Raw genomic sequence first — 17393 nt, 5'->3', positions numbered from 1 at the left:
TTTGAAGCAGTATAAATGTGTCCAAAGTATTTTGTGCATGAGTCTTCATACTTGGTTTAGCATATTTGATTTGATTTTACTATATTTGTTATCTTCATGATTTCCTGTATTTTTGCAGATGTACATCACAAGTACAATTAAAACGAAGAGCAGCAGGTTAGCAAAGCCTGTTCTCTGTCTTGGGACTCTTTGCTCTGCTTTCCTAACAGGACTGAACCGTGTTTCAGAATACAGGAACCACTGTGTAGATGTCATTGGAGGTTTCATTTTAGGAACAGCAGTGGCTTTGTTTCTGGTATGTACAATATGCAGTTGTTATGAACTCCAGTATATATTTAGAAATATTTAGAAATATTTCAGCATAGTAGGAAAGATGGGACATGTCGTATGCTTGTGCAATATAGGGAATTCTGGTAAAACAACCAATTATATGTTCTGGTCTGCAATGTATGATTCCATTTGGTAGCTATGGTGTTAAAATTCAAACTTTACTCCATGTACCCCACCTTCTGTTCATATTTGCACATCATTAGCCAGTGCTCCACCATAGAAGCCCCGGCGGAAGTTCTGCACATTGCGCAGACGTCCACGGCTGCCGGAGAGGAGGATCCAGGTCCCTTTCAGCGCTGCGGAGGATCTGGATCCTAACCCTGCTGCTTACCGGCAGTAGGGCTAAATGAAAAAGAAAAAAAACACCCACCCGACGTTCGGGTGATACGAACTGCGCATCCGTGCGCTAAACCCGATTATAGGCCGCACCGCCACATTAAAGACCTAAAATGGAGGAAAAACGTGCAGCCTATATTCGGGCCAATGCGGTATATCTCCGTGCATTTAATATAAACAGGACCTGACTTTACATAACAAGGGCCGACCCTTTATAATGAATAGTTATTCCAGCATGATGGAGATTTTCATCTTACATTTGTCAAACTGACACATTTTTGTGGATATATCCACTCTAATATGTTTCTAACGTGCTGCATGCTACATCCATAGATTCATTAGGATTCTTATTAGAACAGGGTGGCTGCCAAGATTTACAATAATACATGCTATGGGCTTCACACAGCAGTTGCCTTGTTTCCACTATTTCACTCAGGCTAAAGGAAGTGAAGAAATAATCAAATCCCCTCTGGGTTTTTTTTAAAATACATATCAAAACATTCATTAATATTCTACAACCGTGTTGACTTTTTCTCTTATATATATTTATGGATGCAGTAGAGCTTAAATCGTACTCGCAATAAAGCAAAATGCCTTTGCTGATAGGATTTTCCATTACTTGGTATCTGAAAGTAACTTTGGATGGATTGTATGATGGATAATGAAATGCAAGGTAGAATTTTAAAACCCATCAAAGGTATTAGAAGTCAACTTGAATGATGGACCCTTCTGGAGACCAATTTTAAAAATAATTTAAAAACAGATTCAGTAGTAATATTAGCACAGGGGAAGACAAAATATTGCCATTTAAATATTTATTTTTCACAAGAGCATGCTTACATTATTTATAGGTATAAAACATTAACAAGAAATTTACAACAAGCTCCACTTGAAACTTTAAGTTCATTTCAACCTATAAGGCCTTTTTATATATTATTTTCAGTCTGGGTGATGCCTGAAATTCAAGTTCCTGAAATGCATAAAGAAAAAACCACAACAGACTTTCTGTACATGCCATTGCTACTTCAGATTATCATGTCGGGATTCCTTTCCATTTTACTGATATATTTTCCTTCATGGATTTAATATGTTTTGTTGGTTGAAATATACATCTACACAATCTGTATAAATCTGAAATTACTGACTTTTATGAGCAACTAATTAATGAAAATGTGCTCTTACAATAACCCAGATGATATGTTTACTTACAGGATATATATATACCGTATTGGCCCGAATATAGGCCGCACTTTTTCCCTCCACTTTAAGTCTTTAAAGTGGGGGTGCGGCCTCTATTCGGGGTCTAGCGCCAGACGCCCGGCACATGCAGTCAGCAGGCAGCCGGGTTAGGATACAGATCCCCCGCAGCGGTGCAGGGGACCTGTATCCTACTGTCTGATACACTCAGACAGCCTCCCCTGCCGGCACTTTCCACGGGGGGAGTGCCGGCACGGGAGGTTGTCTAAGCGCATCGTCCGAACGTCCGCACGATGCATTTTACACACACCCCCCCCGACTTACCAGAGCAGACTCCCGGGTGTCTTGCAGGGCCGGCGGAAGACATCTACGCAATACGCGTATACAACTTCCGGTGCCGGCACTTCCGCTGAGTGCCGGCACCGGGAGTTGTATACACGATGTGCATAGATGTCCCCCTCCGGCCCCGCAAGACACCCGGGAGTCTGCTCTGGTAAGTCGGGGGGGGGGACAGAGTGGCAGCATATCTCGGGGGGGGGACAGAGTGGCAGCATATCTCGGGGGGGAGAGGACAGAGTGGCAGCATATCTCGGGGGGGGAGAGGACAGAGTGGCAGCATATCTCGGGGGGGGGAGGACAGAGTGGCAGCATATCTCGGGGGGGGAGAGGACAGAGTGGCAGCATATCTCGGGGGGGAGAGGACAGAGTGGCAGCATGTTTTTTGGTGCTTTTTTTAAAGAAAAAAACTTTTTCTTTAAAAAAGCACCAAACTTTTAGGGTGCGGCCTATATACGGGGCGGCCTATATCCGAGCCAATACGGTATATATATATATATATATATATATATATATATATATATATATATATATATATATATATATACCGTATTTGCTCGATTATAAGAAGGTTTTTTTCAGAACAAAGCAGAGCCTTATATTTGAGCTCAAATAGAGGTCTGACTACAAGACTAAGATCCAGATCCTCCGCAGCGCTGCAGGAGACCTGGATCCTTCTCTCTGGCAGCTGGTGGGCGTCTGTGTGATGCGGCACTTCCTCTTGGGCTTCTATGATGAAGCAACGGCATCACATGACCTTCCGGTGCTCCACCATAGAAGCCCCGGCAGAAGTGTCGGCAGCAGCAGAGGTTGTCTGTGCGCATCCCGCTGCCAGAGAGAAGGATCCAGGTCTCCTTCAGCGCTGTGGAGGATCTGGATCTTAGTCTAGGAAGTACTGGCCAGCAGTAGCAGAGTGGCATGGATGGATGTATAAGAGGCAGAGTGGCATGGATGGATGTATAAGGCATATCTGGAGGCAGAGTGGCAAATAGGGGGTTAAAAGGCATATCTGGGGCAGGGTGGCTTATTAGGGAGGCAGAGTGGCATTTAGGGGGTATAAGGCATATCTGGTGGCAGAGTGGCATATCAGGGAGGGTGTGTGGCATATAGGGGGTATAAGGCATTTCGGGGGGGCAGAGTGGCATATAAAAGGAAATAAAAACAATAATCATTTTTCAATCATAGTTTTTATTAAATATGAAAAAATAGTTTACATGTGAATTAATATTTACTAGTAAAACTTTTTTCCTATAGGGTAGTCTTATATTCAGGCTTTTTAAAAACTTTTATTTTTGCCGCAAACAGGAGGAATGCAGTTGAAGTATACAAACACACGTATACAAAGATCAAAAAGAATAAAGATTACAAAATGATTTTAAAGCAGTCGTCAGTGGTACAATGGTAAATAAGACAAAGTAAGAGTATGACGAGGAGTACGAAGCGGAAGGGACGCCCGACACAGCACACCGCCAGGACAACAAACGATACATCGTGTACCAAAGTATATAATTCAAGATACATAAGGAAAACCTTACCATAACAATAAAATAAAATGAGAATAAAATAAAATCAACCTAAACCCGGCAGGGGGTGTCTGCCCAGTAGGATTTGCCGAGAAAACCATCCAGTGTATTGGAACATGGAAAGGAGAGAGGCCCTAGTGGAGGGAGCCAGTGTGGGAATATACGCCGACCATTTAGTAAAGAAGGCACGGGCTTTGGTTTCTCTATGTAGGGAAGATTCGGTCCAATCCATTTGGAAAATATAATTTAGTCGTGACAGGGACATGGCCAAAGTGGGTGGATGTGGCTGGATCCACTGAGAAAGAATGGCCTTCTTCCCCACCGCCGCCACCACCACCAGTAGGGATCCATCTCTCGCTGGAAGTCGACAAGTATCGGCGGGGGAAAAAATGCCAAATAAAGCCCATTCGGGGGTCATAGTAAGAGGTAGTTTCAACGATGTAGTGACAAAATCATGAATGGAAGCCCAGAAAACCTGAATTTGGGGACAGAGCCAGAGGCAGTGCATTAAGTCTGCGTCAGGATGGAGACATTTCGGGCAGTGGGAATCAGCCGCCATGTGCACCAGTTTCCATAGCTTTGGGGGAAGGTAGGCCCTATGTAACAATTTTAAAAACATTTCAGAATAGGATTTAGAGACTAATATCCTAGTAGCCCTAATAGTGGCGTCAACCAGGCAGTCTGTCGTAAGGTCTGGGAAGTCCAGCCGCCATTTAGCAAGGCCCTGAGTCACGGTCTCTAGATCAATCAACGGGCGAGTCAAACTGTATAGTCGGGAGACAGAGGTAGGACCAGTCTGCAAGAGTAGGGTCTGTTTATCTAGTCTATTGTTCTTGTCAGATGGAGAAAGGCAGGAGAGAATTTTAGAAGCGTAACTGGAGATTTGTAGGAAATGCAACCTATGAATAGGTATGGGGTAGAATTTAGTCAAAAGACCTTCGTAGGAAAGTAATGCCCCAATACCATCAGTTAAGAAATGGGTCAGGAGTCTGCCCCCCCTAGCAGACAAGTGGGAAAACAGAGCAGCAGCCCTGCCGTCATGGAAATCAGGATTGCGGAGGAAAGGCAGATACAAGGAGACATTTGGGCTAAGGCCTTGGGCCCTACGCACCAACCTCCAAGCCCTGGCAGGGGCAACAAGTAGTGGGTTGTCTCGTAAGGAAACAGGCCAGTCGGAAGGGGGCAGGTGGAGAAGAGAGGCAAGGTGAACGTCAGGTGTAAACTGTTGATCCAAGAGAGGCCAGGCGCAGCAAGGTGTTTGTAAAAGCCATTCAAGTGCTATTTTATAGTTAGCAGCAAGGCTATATCCCAGGGGGCTCGGAAGGTTAAGGCCACCGTGGGAAACAGGCTGTTGGAGTTTAAATAAAGAAATCCTATGTTTCTTATGTTGCCATAAAAAGTTACGGAGGAGTCTATCATGTGTGCGGAGGTCGCATTTTTTATGATAAGCGGCAGCATCTGAAGGGGGTAGAGAAGACGAGGGAAGGCCACCATTTTGTATAAATGGCAACGACCCGTTAGGGAGAGCGGTAGTCGTCCCCAGGAGCGGAAATCGTTCGCCATGCGAGAGAGGAGTGGGGAAAAGTTTAAATCATAAAGAAGATGTAAATTAGCGGGAATCTGCAGACCTAAGTAAGTTATGGAGCGTGAGGAGGACCATTGGAAGGGGAAAGTATCACCCCAACCTAACTTAGCCTGGTCATAAATGGGCAAGGCCACTGTCTTAAGCGGGTTAATTAGGAAACCGGAGGCCTCGTGAAATAATTGCAATAAAGTCAAAAGGTGGGGGATGGCCGATTTAGGATCGGATAGGAATAAAAGAAAATCGTCCGCAAAAACCGCTGATTTAAGTTCTACCCTGCCCACCTTGATACCTACAATAGATTGAGAGGCCTCTAGAAGACGTATCAAGGGTTCCACCGCCAGGTTGAAAAAAAGTGGGGATAAGGGGCAGCCTTGTCTAGTACCCCTACCTAGTGAAAAGAATCGGGAGTTAAGACCATTAACTGTCAGTTGTGCTACAGGGGACTCATACAGCGCCCTAAACAGGTTCAGGAATGGCATTCCGAAATGATGAAATTTGAGAAAACTAGTAAGGTATTGCCATGAGATCCTGTCAAACGCCTTATCGGCGTCGCAACTGATAATAATATTATGGAACTGACGGGCAAGTTTAGTGTGGTGAATGGCAGCTAAGACACGGCGGATGTTCTGCGTCGAGCGCCTCCCCCTCATAAAACCGGTTTGAGAAGGAGAGATTAGGTTAGGTAATATAGTTTGGAGTCTATTGGCCATTAGCTTAGAAAGAATCTTAAGATCTTGATTAAGAAGGGAAATGGGCCTATACGACGGAAGAAGGGTAGGGTCCTTATTAGGTTTTAAAACAACCACTATTCGAGAAGTATTAAAATTCGGCGGGGGGAGGTTGCCATTCAGAATATTATTGTAAAGATCCTTCAAATATGGGAGAATATGGGGCAAGAGAAGCTTGTAATATTCGGCCGGAAGGCCATCAGGGCCGGGCGTTTTGTTGTTAGGCAAGGATTTAATTACTGTTTGTAGCTCCCGGAGTGTAATTGGGGCCCCAAGGACCTCCCTATCCTCGGGAAGTAGCTTAGGTATTTGTGCTTTGGTGAATATCTCCAAGACCGTCTCAGTAGTAACCGGAACAGCCGAGTAAAAAGACTCAAAATAATCCGCAAAACTGGAGGCAACGTCTTTAGGGTCTGTACAGGAGGATGTCGGAGTGGGACGCACCTCCCGAACCCCCCGGTGAGTATGTAGGGAGTGCCGCACAAGGTTGGCCAACAATTTTCCAGAACGATTGCCCCAACGGAAAAACCTGTTACGGACAAAGGTATATGAGGTCTGGGCCTTCTCAGCTGCCCAGGCATCGTACAAGGCTTTAGCCTCCTTGTAGGCCCGTTCCGTCTCAGGGGTGGCATGAGCCTTATAGTCCTGGTAAGCCTGAGTCAACGTCTTATTAAGAGAAACAAGTTTTTCATCGGCCCCCTTCCTACGCCTCGCCATGTATGCGATAATCTGCCCCCGGAGTACAGGCTTGGAGGCCTCCCATAACAGATTAACATCATCCAGATGAACAATGTTATCATCGATGTAATTGTGCCACTCAGTTTCCAAAAATGATTTGAAGGACTCTGACTGGGACATGAAAGATGGGAATCTCCAGTTACGTGAAAAGGCAAGGGGGTCACGAAGCGTCCAGTCAGTCCAGACAGGGGCATGGTCAGAAATGACAATATTACCAATATGGGAAGACAAATGGAAGGGGAGTAAGTCGTCAGAAAGGAAAACATAGTCCAGGCGAGAGAAGGACTTATGTGGATCTGAGAAAAAGGTGTACTGCCTGTCTACTGGATGTGTGAGCCTCCAAACGTCGTTGAGGCGGAAGTGTTGTAGCAACGGAGCGGAAAGGAAGGACCGAGGTCTGGCCTGAGGGGCAGAGGAATCTAAATGAGAGTGGGCAGTCATATTAAAATCACCGGCCAGGATCAAATTTGTACATTGGAGGCCCGACAAAACAGAATATAAATCAGCAAAAAAGCCTGTTTGATTCACATTAGGTGCATAGACATTAACCAAGGTGTATTTAATACCATTAAGAGTCAGTGTAAGTACAATGTATCTACCCCCCGGATCCCTGATAACCGACTCCACGAGCCAGGGCAATCGCCTTGTAAGGATAATTGACACCCCTCGGGACTTTGAGGAATACATGGCTGAGTAACAGTCGCCCAGCCAAGGGGCTTTTAAAGTATTAGAGGCAGGATCCGTCCAATGGGTTTCCTGTAAAAACAGGAGATCTGGGGACAATTTCTTAAGGTGAGACAAAACCTTCTTTCTCTTTACAGGGGAGTTCAGGCCCTCCACATTCCAGGAGACCATCCGAACATGTGTTTTAGAATATGTAGAGGTAGAATCAGTAGTCGTATGCATTTGTATTAAACGCTCAACCAATGCCCGCCCGTGGAGTCGGGAAGAGAACGAGAATTAGGAAACATGGTGCAGGAGAGTCCCAGCGAGCCCCCCACAGCAACCAAAGAACAATGTCTGACAACTGCTTAGAATTTACCAGTAAAATACCTCCTGTTAGCATTTTAGAACTTTTAACCAAAACCATGGTGCGCTGGAAAGGGCACCAAAAACAACAAACAAAAGAAAAACAAAAATCAAAAAAGAAAATCAGAACAGAGAGAGGTAGCCTGTGAAACGGGACATCAGTCCCTAGAAGGTTTAGAAGAATGAGAGCGAAGAGGAGAAGAGGAGGCAGAAGAAGGGCCTGACCCCCGAACAACCTCCACATCAGTCGCAGCATCTGCCAAGTCGGTACGGACAAAGGAATCCGCGGACTCAGGAGTCTCAAAGAACAGCGTCTTCCCTTGATAGGTGACACGAAGCTTGGCCGGGTATTGAAGAGCAAACTTAACTTGACGTTTGTGTAAAATTGAGCACACTTGTGAGAACTGACGCCTCTTGGCCGCAACCGCAGCTGAGAAATCCTGAAACAATAAAATAGTATGACCTTGATATTGTAGAGGCGAGTGTTTTCTGTAGGCCTCGAGAAGCTTAACTTTATCCAGATAATTCAGGATCTTGAAAATAACTGTTCTGGGTCTAGCGATCGGCGACTGGCTCTCCTGCCCCACTCTGTGGACTCTCTCAACCACCAAACGATTTTGGGGGAGGGAAAGATGCAGTGCAGCGGGAAGCCACTCCGTGACTAGAGGCCACAAGGCGGCCGACTTGACCGATTCTGGAAGACCAACGAGACGCAAATTATTGCGCCTGCTACGGTTCTCAAGGTCTTCGACACGGGCCTGCAGAGCGCTAATGAGTTCCTCGTGCGATTGTTCTGAAGCTTTAAGGCCAGCAGAATCGTCCTCGAGATCAGAAAGTCGAGTTTCCAGTGTCTGAATTCGCTTGCCTTGCGAGGTAAGTTCGGCAAGGGTGGAGTCGATTGCAGAGGAGAGCTTTTCCAGTTTCTGATCCAGTAAAGGTGACAGAATGTTAACCAGGTCATGCGAGGAGATAGAAGCAGCAGGAACGGAAGCGTCTACATTCTCGCCTTGCGCAGAAGCCTGGAGCAAAGAGGACTTGAATGTTGAGCTCGACTTGTCCTTAGCTTTCCCCTGCCTGGTCGATGTCTTCGACATGTTGTCCATGTATTTTTCCATGAGGAGGTAGGGTCAGGCAAGAAGGAGAGTAAAGCAAAGCAAAAAAGATAGAGAGATAGAGAGAGAGAAAAAAAAAAACAAAAAAAAAACAAAAAACCAGATACTAAAACCCCACCGAAGCAATGGAGCAGCACACTAAAGGCACGGTATATAGGTGAGGCACAATGGGTTGTGAGGCCAAAAGCAATATGTAAAGACACAGTGAATGTTAACTCAACAATGTAATCCCAGTTTGTTGATCACCAGCCTAAAGCAGGTGTACGGGTAGTGTCATGGAGCGATGTAAGTAGTATACAGTGTCCGGCGCAGTACTGCAGAGAAGTCTCTAGTGAGATGTGGCAGGCATCACAGGAGAAACAGGCGCCCAGGTGCCAAACACAGTATAGGTCAGTACTCACAAAACGGCAACAAAACAAGAAAAGGGTCCAGACGAGCAGGTAGATCTCTGTGTGGCAGGCTGAGTAGCCAGCCGATGAACAGGAACAAAACCTTCAACGCAGCCGTGCAGTAGAGGAGGGTAGTCGCCGCCGAGAAGAGTCCAGCACCAGGCCAGGAAAGTAAACTGAGGGACAACACTGAGAGGTGAGGAACAATCAAAAAAAAACAAAAAAAAAAAAAACGTGAAATAAAGCAGATGTACAGGTGGTGTTGTGGTATGATGGCAGTAGCGCAATGTTCGACACGTCACCGCAAAAAGAGTCTCTGGCAAGACGTGGCAGGCAGCACAATAAAAAGCAATGAAGAGGAAACAGGTGCCAAATGCAGTGGAGGGTCAGTACTCACAAAACAGCAAGTGAATCAAGGAGAAGGCCCAGGCGAGCAGGTAGATCACAATGTGCCATGTAGAGTGGTCAGCCGCTGAACAGGAACAAAAACTTCAAGCCGTTGTGCAGTAAAGGAGGGCAGCTGTCGCCATGGAGTGCCTGCAGGACGTGTAGAGAAGAAGTCGGCCGGTATCGTGGAGGATGCGTAGAGGAGGAAGAAGCCACCGGGTTCAAGTGGACCAGGACATCACCGGTGAGTATCGAGGTAGAGGCCGTTGGCAGTGGCGAGTGACGTGTGGGACAAGGCCCAAAGTTACCACATGGTGATCCCGTAATGGCCGCCGAAGAAAAAACTAAAGAAGAAGACGCCAATTCGAAAAAAACAAAAATCGTAAACGAAGCGGAGTAAAATAATAATTAAAAAAAAAACGACCGGAAAACGAAGCGAGGTGGAAGGAGTGTCATGTCGCCAGCCCGCGGTGCGGGACAGAATGGCGGACGAGCAGCAGCGTGGTACACACGCCAAGCGTAATGGCGGGTAAATAACCCAGACTCCGGGGGAGAAGAGGTGAGACTCACTGCGACGGTGCCGTAGATAGGTAAGTTGGGCAGGAAAAAAGCAAATCTCCGTCCGATGGCAGCGGATAGAAGTAGTGTCGCAGGAGCCCATGTAAAAAGCAGCCTGTCCGTTCAGCCGCCACCCCGGAAGTCATATTCAGGCTTTTTCTTTTTTCCTAAATTAATATTCAAATTTTGGGGGTCATCTTATAATCAGGGTCATCTTATAATCTAGCAAATACGGTGTGTGTGTATATATATATATATATATATATATATATATATATATATATATATGTATATATATATACACACACATACACACATATGTAAATCTGTATTCAAGACTGATGTTCCTGCCAGTAATATCTTTAAAAAAAAAATCTCTTTAACTTTTTGGATTTCATGCAGGGCCTGTGTGTTGTACACAATTTTAAAGGAACATATGGGTCACCATCCAAGCCAAAGCCAGAAGATCCAAGAGGAATGCCTCTAATGGCTTTTCCAAGAGTTGAAAGTCCACTTGAGACTTTAAGTGCACAGGTACTTTTTTTATTATTTATAAAATTGTGTGTTCAGTTGTGTCCTTCTGTCTCATCCTTCTGCATTTTTATTAATATTTTAAAATAAATGTTTAAAATATGAACATGAGCTTTATTTTTTCATAAATGTTTAATCATACCAGGTGCACAACAATACATGTTGTGTTGATTCTAACAAATAACCCTACTTATTTTGGTTCAGTGCTTTTGGGTATTTATTTTGAGATGCAGTCAAGTTCATGTTGCCTTTCAACATACATTCCCTTGACTGTAATTCTCACCCCCTCCCCCATACACAGAAATAATGAAAAATACGTTAAAAATAAATAAACTAGGTGCCAATAATTTTCCCTAAGGGAAAACCCAACCTATCTGCCCTTACCACCATCATTTGGCCAGCAGGACAGGTCTAATAAAATATATATATATTTTTTTAAAATAGATCTTTTGGGCAACAGGACAGTAAAAACCATTGTCCACCCCTTCAGCACTCAAAGTTCGCAAGCTTTAGAAAACTATTTTTAATGACCTTCATTCAGGGGCATACTGAGACCGTTCAGGGCCCCCTGCGGTGATGCCCCTTCCTTAGCCGCATGCTATCACAATAACAGTTATTGTGTGCTTACACAATAACTGCTATTAATATATTCTGAGCCATACATTGACGGTGAAACAGCATAAGGGGCCTTTCTGAACAATTTTAAACAGGCACACCGGAACAAGTGGTCACAGGGGTCGCCCAGGCCCCCTGTAGTTACAACACCACTGTTTGGGCCGGTGATCCATGATCTCTCCCTAACCGGCCCCGCTCCTGCGAACCCCACCCTGAGTTTTGCGGGCCCTTGGCCTGTGCCTGAGTGCCCGATGGGTCAGTCTGCCCCTACCTTCATTAATGATCCCAGGTGCATCCAAAAATAATATTGTAAAAAACACAACAAAAGACAGTTACATTGCCCAACTGCAGCATGTTTAAAATGGTGTAAATACACCAGCACATCAGAGGCACCAAGTAGTTGGAGGATGCATTGCACTCCTCCGCTGACTATAATGAAAGTGATAACATTGCTTATTCGTGGGATATATTTCCCAGTACAACCTGTTTTAATGTCTTATTGAATTCACTTATATATTTTTTTTTTTCTTGTAGAATCACTCTTCCTCGATGACTGAAGTCACCTGAAACAACATGTATACAAAAGGGAACTGTTTTTATATTACCATAAAGTGAGAACTTCAACAAACACAGTTACTCAGTCTTAAACTGTGATTACCAGTATTATGTTATATCTAGTTAGAAGCTAATGTTTTGTATTTTTCTTTTCTTTAAGGAAGTGATGTAGCTTGCCTTTTTTAATGTTTTCATCTCTAACATCCTTTGTTTATACCATAATCTGATAAATTCATGTTATGGTATACAATGCACTAAAATTTAAAAAAAAGAAAGCATCTTTTGAAAATGTCAATGTTTTGTGATTATGTTTGTATACAAATTTTGTATTATTTTATATGCATTGAACTGCATTGTAAATTACATGTAAACATAGTTTCATTTTTTTCCATTAATGAACAGAATTTTATACTTGAAATGTGTATATGAGCAAACAGTTTGTTTTTCATTGACATACATTTTATTTAACACATAGTGAGCAAGCTGAAACCAATAAATTATTTAGTGTTGATTTTGCTTGATGACATATGCTTATATAAATCAATTTGTTTAGCTGGATTCTTCTATATCCACTATATCTGGGCACGTTTACGTTATGCATTCACTTCAAGGATTTAGCTTACCGTAGTGTTTAACTTCCCAGTTACCATATTATCAAATAAGATATGTTATTTGTAAATGTATCTAATTCAATTTCTATATGGAAAAATTCAATACTCACTGACTGTTTTCACAAACTTTAAAATAAGATTTTATAGTGAAAACTCCGCTTAACTTCTTTTTTTTGAAGCATGAAATACACTGGATTGTGATTATATACAAAATAAGCTAAATAAAAGAAACAGATGTATGATAGACAAATGGTGGCTTTTTTCTCTTAGTTCAGCTATATTTTTTTTCTTATAAAATAACTAGAAAATATAAAAAAAATAAATATTACTTTGGAAACTTTTAACATCCGCTCAATTTCCTCTGTAGCTTGGTTTTCAGTAATGTATATACTAAAGTATCACTTTCGTGTTTTGAAATGTCTGTATTTAATTCTGGTTAAAACCGGTTGTACTTGGTGATGTTTCAATTTTAAACGTTTTTTGAGCAATAAACTGTTCAATTTTACTAAACGTGCCCATTTTGATTTATTTTAAGGTGTACATTATTGGAATTATTCTCACCAGCCCATTAAGCAGACTTAGTGTGAATGCCTCACAATTCAATAGTGCAGATACGCTGCAAATAAGTCTTACTGTATATATGAAGGGTGGCCAAATTTAAGCTGTCATGAAAATATTACTATTACATCATCTGTTCCTTAGCAGTTCTAAAAACACAACCTCAGATGAACAACAACACATGACCTACTACACTGTGTCATGATTTATTCAACAAAAAATAAAGCCAAAATGGAGAAGCCATGTGTCAAAAACCAAGTACAGTGTTTTATTTAATAGCTTGCTGAACCACCTTTAGCAGCTATAACTTGAATTAACATTTTCTGTATCACTTTATCAGTCTCTCACATCGTTGTGGAGGAATTTTGGCCCACTCTTCTTTACAACTTGATTCAGTTCATTGAGGTTTGTGAGCATTAGTTAATGCACAGATCTCTCCACTTCAATTCAACCAGGTTGAGGTCTGGACTTTGACTGGGCCATTGCAATACATAGATTTATTTTCTTTTTCAGCCATTTTGTTGTAGATTTGCTGATGTGCTTGGGATCACAGTTGCATGACCCAATTTCAGCTATGCTTTAGGTGTCTTGTACACATGGCCTCACATTTGTCTCTAGAATACTTTTTTTATATAGAGGGTTGACTCAGTGACTCCAAGGTTGAAAGGTCCTGTGGCTGCAAAACAATCCCAAATTATCACCCCTCCACCACCATGACAGTTGGCATGAGATGTCTCTACTTTGGTCGAACATTATTCCAGAAGTCTTGTGGTTTGTTCAGATGCAACTTTGCAAACCTAAGCTGTGCTGGATTGTTTATTTGAGAAAGAAGACAACCATTCCAAACAAACCATGCTTGTTCAGTCTTTTTCCAATTATAGTGTCATGAACTTTAACATTAAACAATCTAACTGAGGCCTGTAGAGCCTGAGATGTAACTCTTTGACCTTGGGGTAAATTTACTGGGATGACAACTCCTTGCCCCTGAATGAAGATTGGCAACTGTCTTAATGTTTTCCACTTCTGAATGATCTTTCGTGAAATGGCCTTATAACCTTTCCCAGGTTGATGGACAGCAACAATCATTGCTGATGTCTTTCCTCCCTGGCATTGTATTAACACACCTCAATACTCCAGACCAGCAAACAGCTCAAACTTCAGCTTTTATAGAAGTGGTCACACGTGCTGATGTTCCATTAAATAAGGGCATTTGATTAGCAGCACAAGTCTGCTACTTAAGACTGTAATTCCTATGGAAGCAGTAAGGATGTACTTTAGTTTTTCACACATGGCTTCTCCATTTTTGTTGAATAAATCATGGTTCATCTGAGGTTGTATTTACGGATTTTTTAGACCTGCTAAGGAACAGATGATTGTTATTAGGTGTATATTTTTGACATGACTGTATATGATAGGCTATGGGATATGCTTGATTATCTAGTAACAATTCATTAATAAGCTGTGAACTATTTTCATATTAAATCATTCTTAAGCACAATCTTTATACACTACTGTTCAAATGTTTGGGGTCACTTAAAAACGTCCTTGTTTTTGAAAGAAAAGCTAATTTTTAATGACAAAGCCTGTACATGTACGGGCATGTACGGGCTCAAAATGCATTGTTTTCAATGGGTTTAGGGGCCGCCCATTGTCTTTAAAGGGTTAAAATAACATGACATACAGTCAAGACATTGTTAATGTAATTCCATGAACCAACAAGAGAGTATGTATGTCCTTGCTGATGCCTCCCTCCTCTCATTTAATTTGCCTGCATCCAGTGAATGGAATAGCACTTGCCACTTACTGCTCCATTCAAACTGAACAGTCCTTTCCCAAATGTTTAAACCCTCTCTATTTGTGCCCTCCATGTTTCAGGTGTCCTAAACAGGATATTTCTTTTTGGGAGGATTTGGATAGTGGACAGGTGGGATCAGAGGCAGCAGTGGGCAGTCTGTATGAAAAAGGGGCCCAGAGCTTTAGTCACCATCCCACCTTACCCAGTGTCACCTTGTGGAGCTCTGCTGCAGCATTGTGAGGGGGCCAAATGGGAGTTGTGATGGAGGTCTGTACTGCAACCACATGGGCCACCATTGTCTTTACAGCTCCATGGACCGGTTAGTGATGATCAGAGGATCTCCTCAACTGGGTCATGATCCAGTGCCTAAAAATTAGGACATCTCAGGACACTTCTGAGGTATAAGTGTGCAACAGAAAAAGAGCAAGGTTTGGTGACGGGTGCATAGTGGAAGGGTCATTGAGTGAAAGATATCTGCATATTGGAGAGAGTAAACACTAAGAGTGCCTCTTGCCTTAGCCAGCTTCTGCATCCCAGAATGACATATCAAGCTGTGTGGGGTGTGGGAAAAGTGAACTCCAAGCAAGCGTCCTCAAAATGTGGAAAACTGCACATATGAATACTGTGTATTCTAAGTTTTCTGTGTGTTTTTTTAATTTATATTTTTTTCTCAGATGACGACATGTAAAGACAATTTTAAGACACTGTGTTAAACAACAAAAAATTACAACACTGTAAGCTGCTACAGCACTACTGGAATCTGATTTGTGTTATCCTCTTGAACATTGACCATGGGGAAGGGGCTGTAGTTTCTACCTCAGCTGTGTTTTTTTTATAATTTTTTTTCCATCTCACAAGAATGTATATTAAAATACTTATAAAGTACTTTAATATGCATTCTTCATTAGGAAGGCTCCCAGGGACAATACACCATTCCTTTAATAACATTAGGGAATCATATGCTTTTCAAAATCGTATCTCTTTCTTCTTGAGCAAAAAATACCTCGATTTCCACTTTCCAGTGGATTACTGCTTAATGCTTAACAATATAAGAAACAAGGGTCTAGTGCAACCCCTTCTCAACCAAGAGGGCATGGCAACAATCCCCCTTCCCCTACAGCGTGCAGTGGGTTAGAGTGCTATATTATATTAAGATATTAAGAAAACGTAATATTGATTTTTTAACATAAAATAATCTTTTCATTAAATTCTTTTCAGAATGTTTTTATTTTCTATGGCAACAAGGACATCACGGACATCAGAGCAAGATTTTTAGTGATTGAAGAAATATTTCTGGGAAAGGTTTAGGTATTCAACAGTACTATAAATGTTTATAGAGCATTTATTTATTAAATGTGTTATATACAGCAGGGTATGTGCAACAGTGCCTTTGTCATAGCAACATTTTTGCACAGATTTGCATGATTGACATGCTAGTTTTTCAGCATTCAAAAGTCAGATATGTCAGGACAAATGTTTTTCGTTATTTTGTTTTTTAATCAAAGTAGCATTAAGCGGTTTTTCATTGAATGCCCCATCTAAAAAGCTATTTTAAGAGTTTGAATGAAAATAGAAGTTTAGCCTACCTGCCACTGATAACTTTCTCCTTCTTCTCCCTCTGTGATCCTGTGTGCAGAACTGGCAACAACAGCACACACCTGGAATTTACATGTTTTGCGCGTGTTAGCATGAGACTAAAAACAAGGGTGGTCAGTTGAGATGACTCTTAACTTGATTTGACTTTATAAATAGACCCTAAAATAATTCTACTAATTCTACTAACAGGTCCCATTAACAAGACAATATTTTAGAGTATAATATAACCTCATAGCCCCTTCAGCTGGCATATTATGAAGCTACATAAGAATACTAACAACTTTTCAGGTGTATAAATTGAGACATCTCTGTTGAGGATGTGTCCAGAGCCAGGAGTGGGCAATGGCAAAAGACACCTTTTGGCCATGTGGGAGCTGCAGTTGTGCAACACCACAAACCTCTATTGATTTTACAGTGGGGAAACTATGAGGAGTCACTATCCGACATACGTTTTAATCACCACCAGACACCCTAGGCATACCACCCCCTCCGTCCCCCTTTAGGTACGCTACTGTTATACACATATAAAAAAAATTCAAACTTTTACACTATCCAAGATCTAAATTTGTTATGTCATCATATTAGCACTGCCAACTTAAGTGCTTGGATAAAGACGATCATAAAGAATAAAACATCAACATATATGACATTTATTCTGAAAAGTAAAAGGGTACATTAGAAAGTGCATGCATGTAAGATGGCGGGTTCCCTATTGACTCACAAGCATGTAATGATTTTTTGTTGCTAGCTGTAGAATTCCTTTTAACTATTATCTTTTTGGTAGTGTCTATTATATTAATCTTTACAAACTGGTATGAGGTTTGGTGCCTCCGTGTGGTACTTTGTAAGATTACAAGTAAACACAATTGGTTTTCTTTAGGCCT

The 17393-nt window shown here is 42.1% G+C and overlaps 1 protein-coding gene across 1 annotated transcript in view; it reads left to right on the top strand.

Moving 5' to 3' along the window:
* PLPPR1 (phospholipid phosphatase related 1) overlaps window positions 1–13070 on the top strand; it is a 59245-nt gene extending 46175 nt beyond the window's left edge. Inside the window, exons 6-8 of the mRNA XM_053465860.1 lie at window positions 119–295; window positions 10651–10782; window positions 11929–13070. Coding sequence (XP_053321835.1) covers window positions 119–295; window positions 10651–10782; window positions 11929–11961 — 342 coding nt within the window. The 3' untranslated portion in view covers window positions 11962–13070. The remainder of the gene's footprint in view (window positions 1–118; window positions 296–10650; window positions 10783–11928) is intronic.
* The last annotated feature ends 4323 nt before the right edge of the window (window positions 13071–17393 follow it).

The sequence above is a fragment of the Spea bombifrons genome, chromosome 1, assembly GCF_027358695.1.
Source record: "Spea bombifrons isolate aSpeBom1 chromosome 1, aSpeBom1.2.pri, whole genome shotgun sequence".
Lineage (NCBI taxonomy): Eukaryota > Metazoa > Chordata > Amphibia > Anura > Pelobatidae > Spea > Spea bombifrons.
This window is presented reverse-complemented; position numbering and strand designations above follow the sequence as displayed.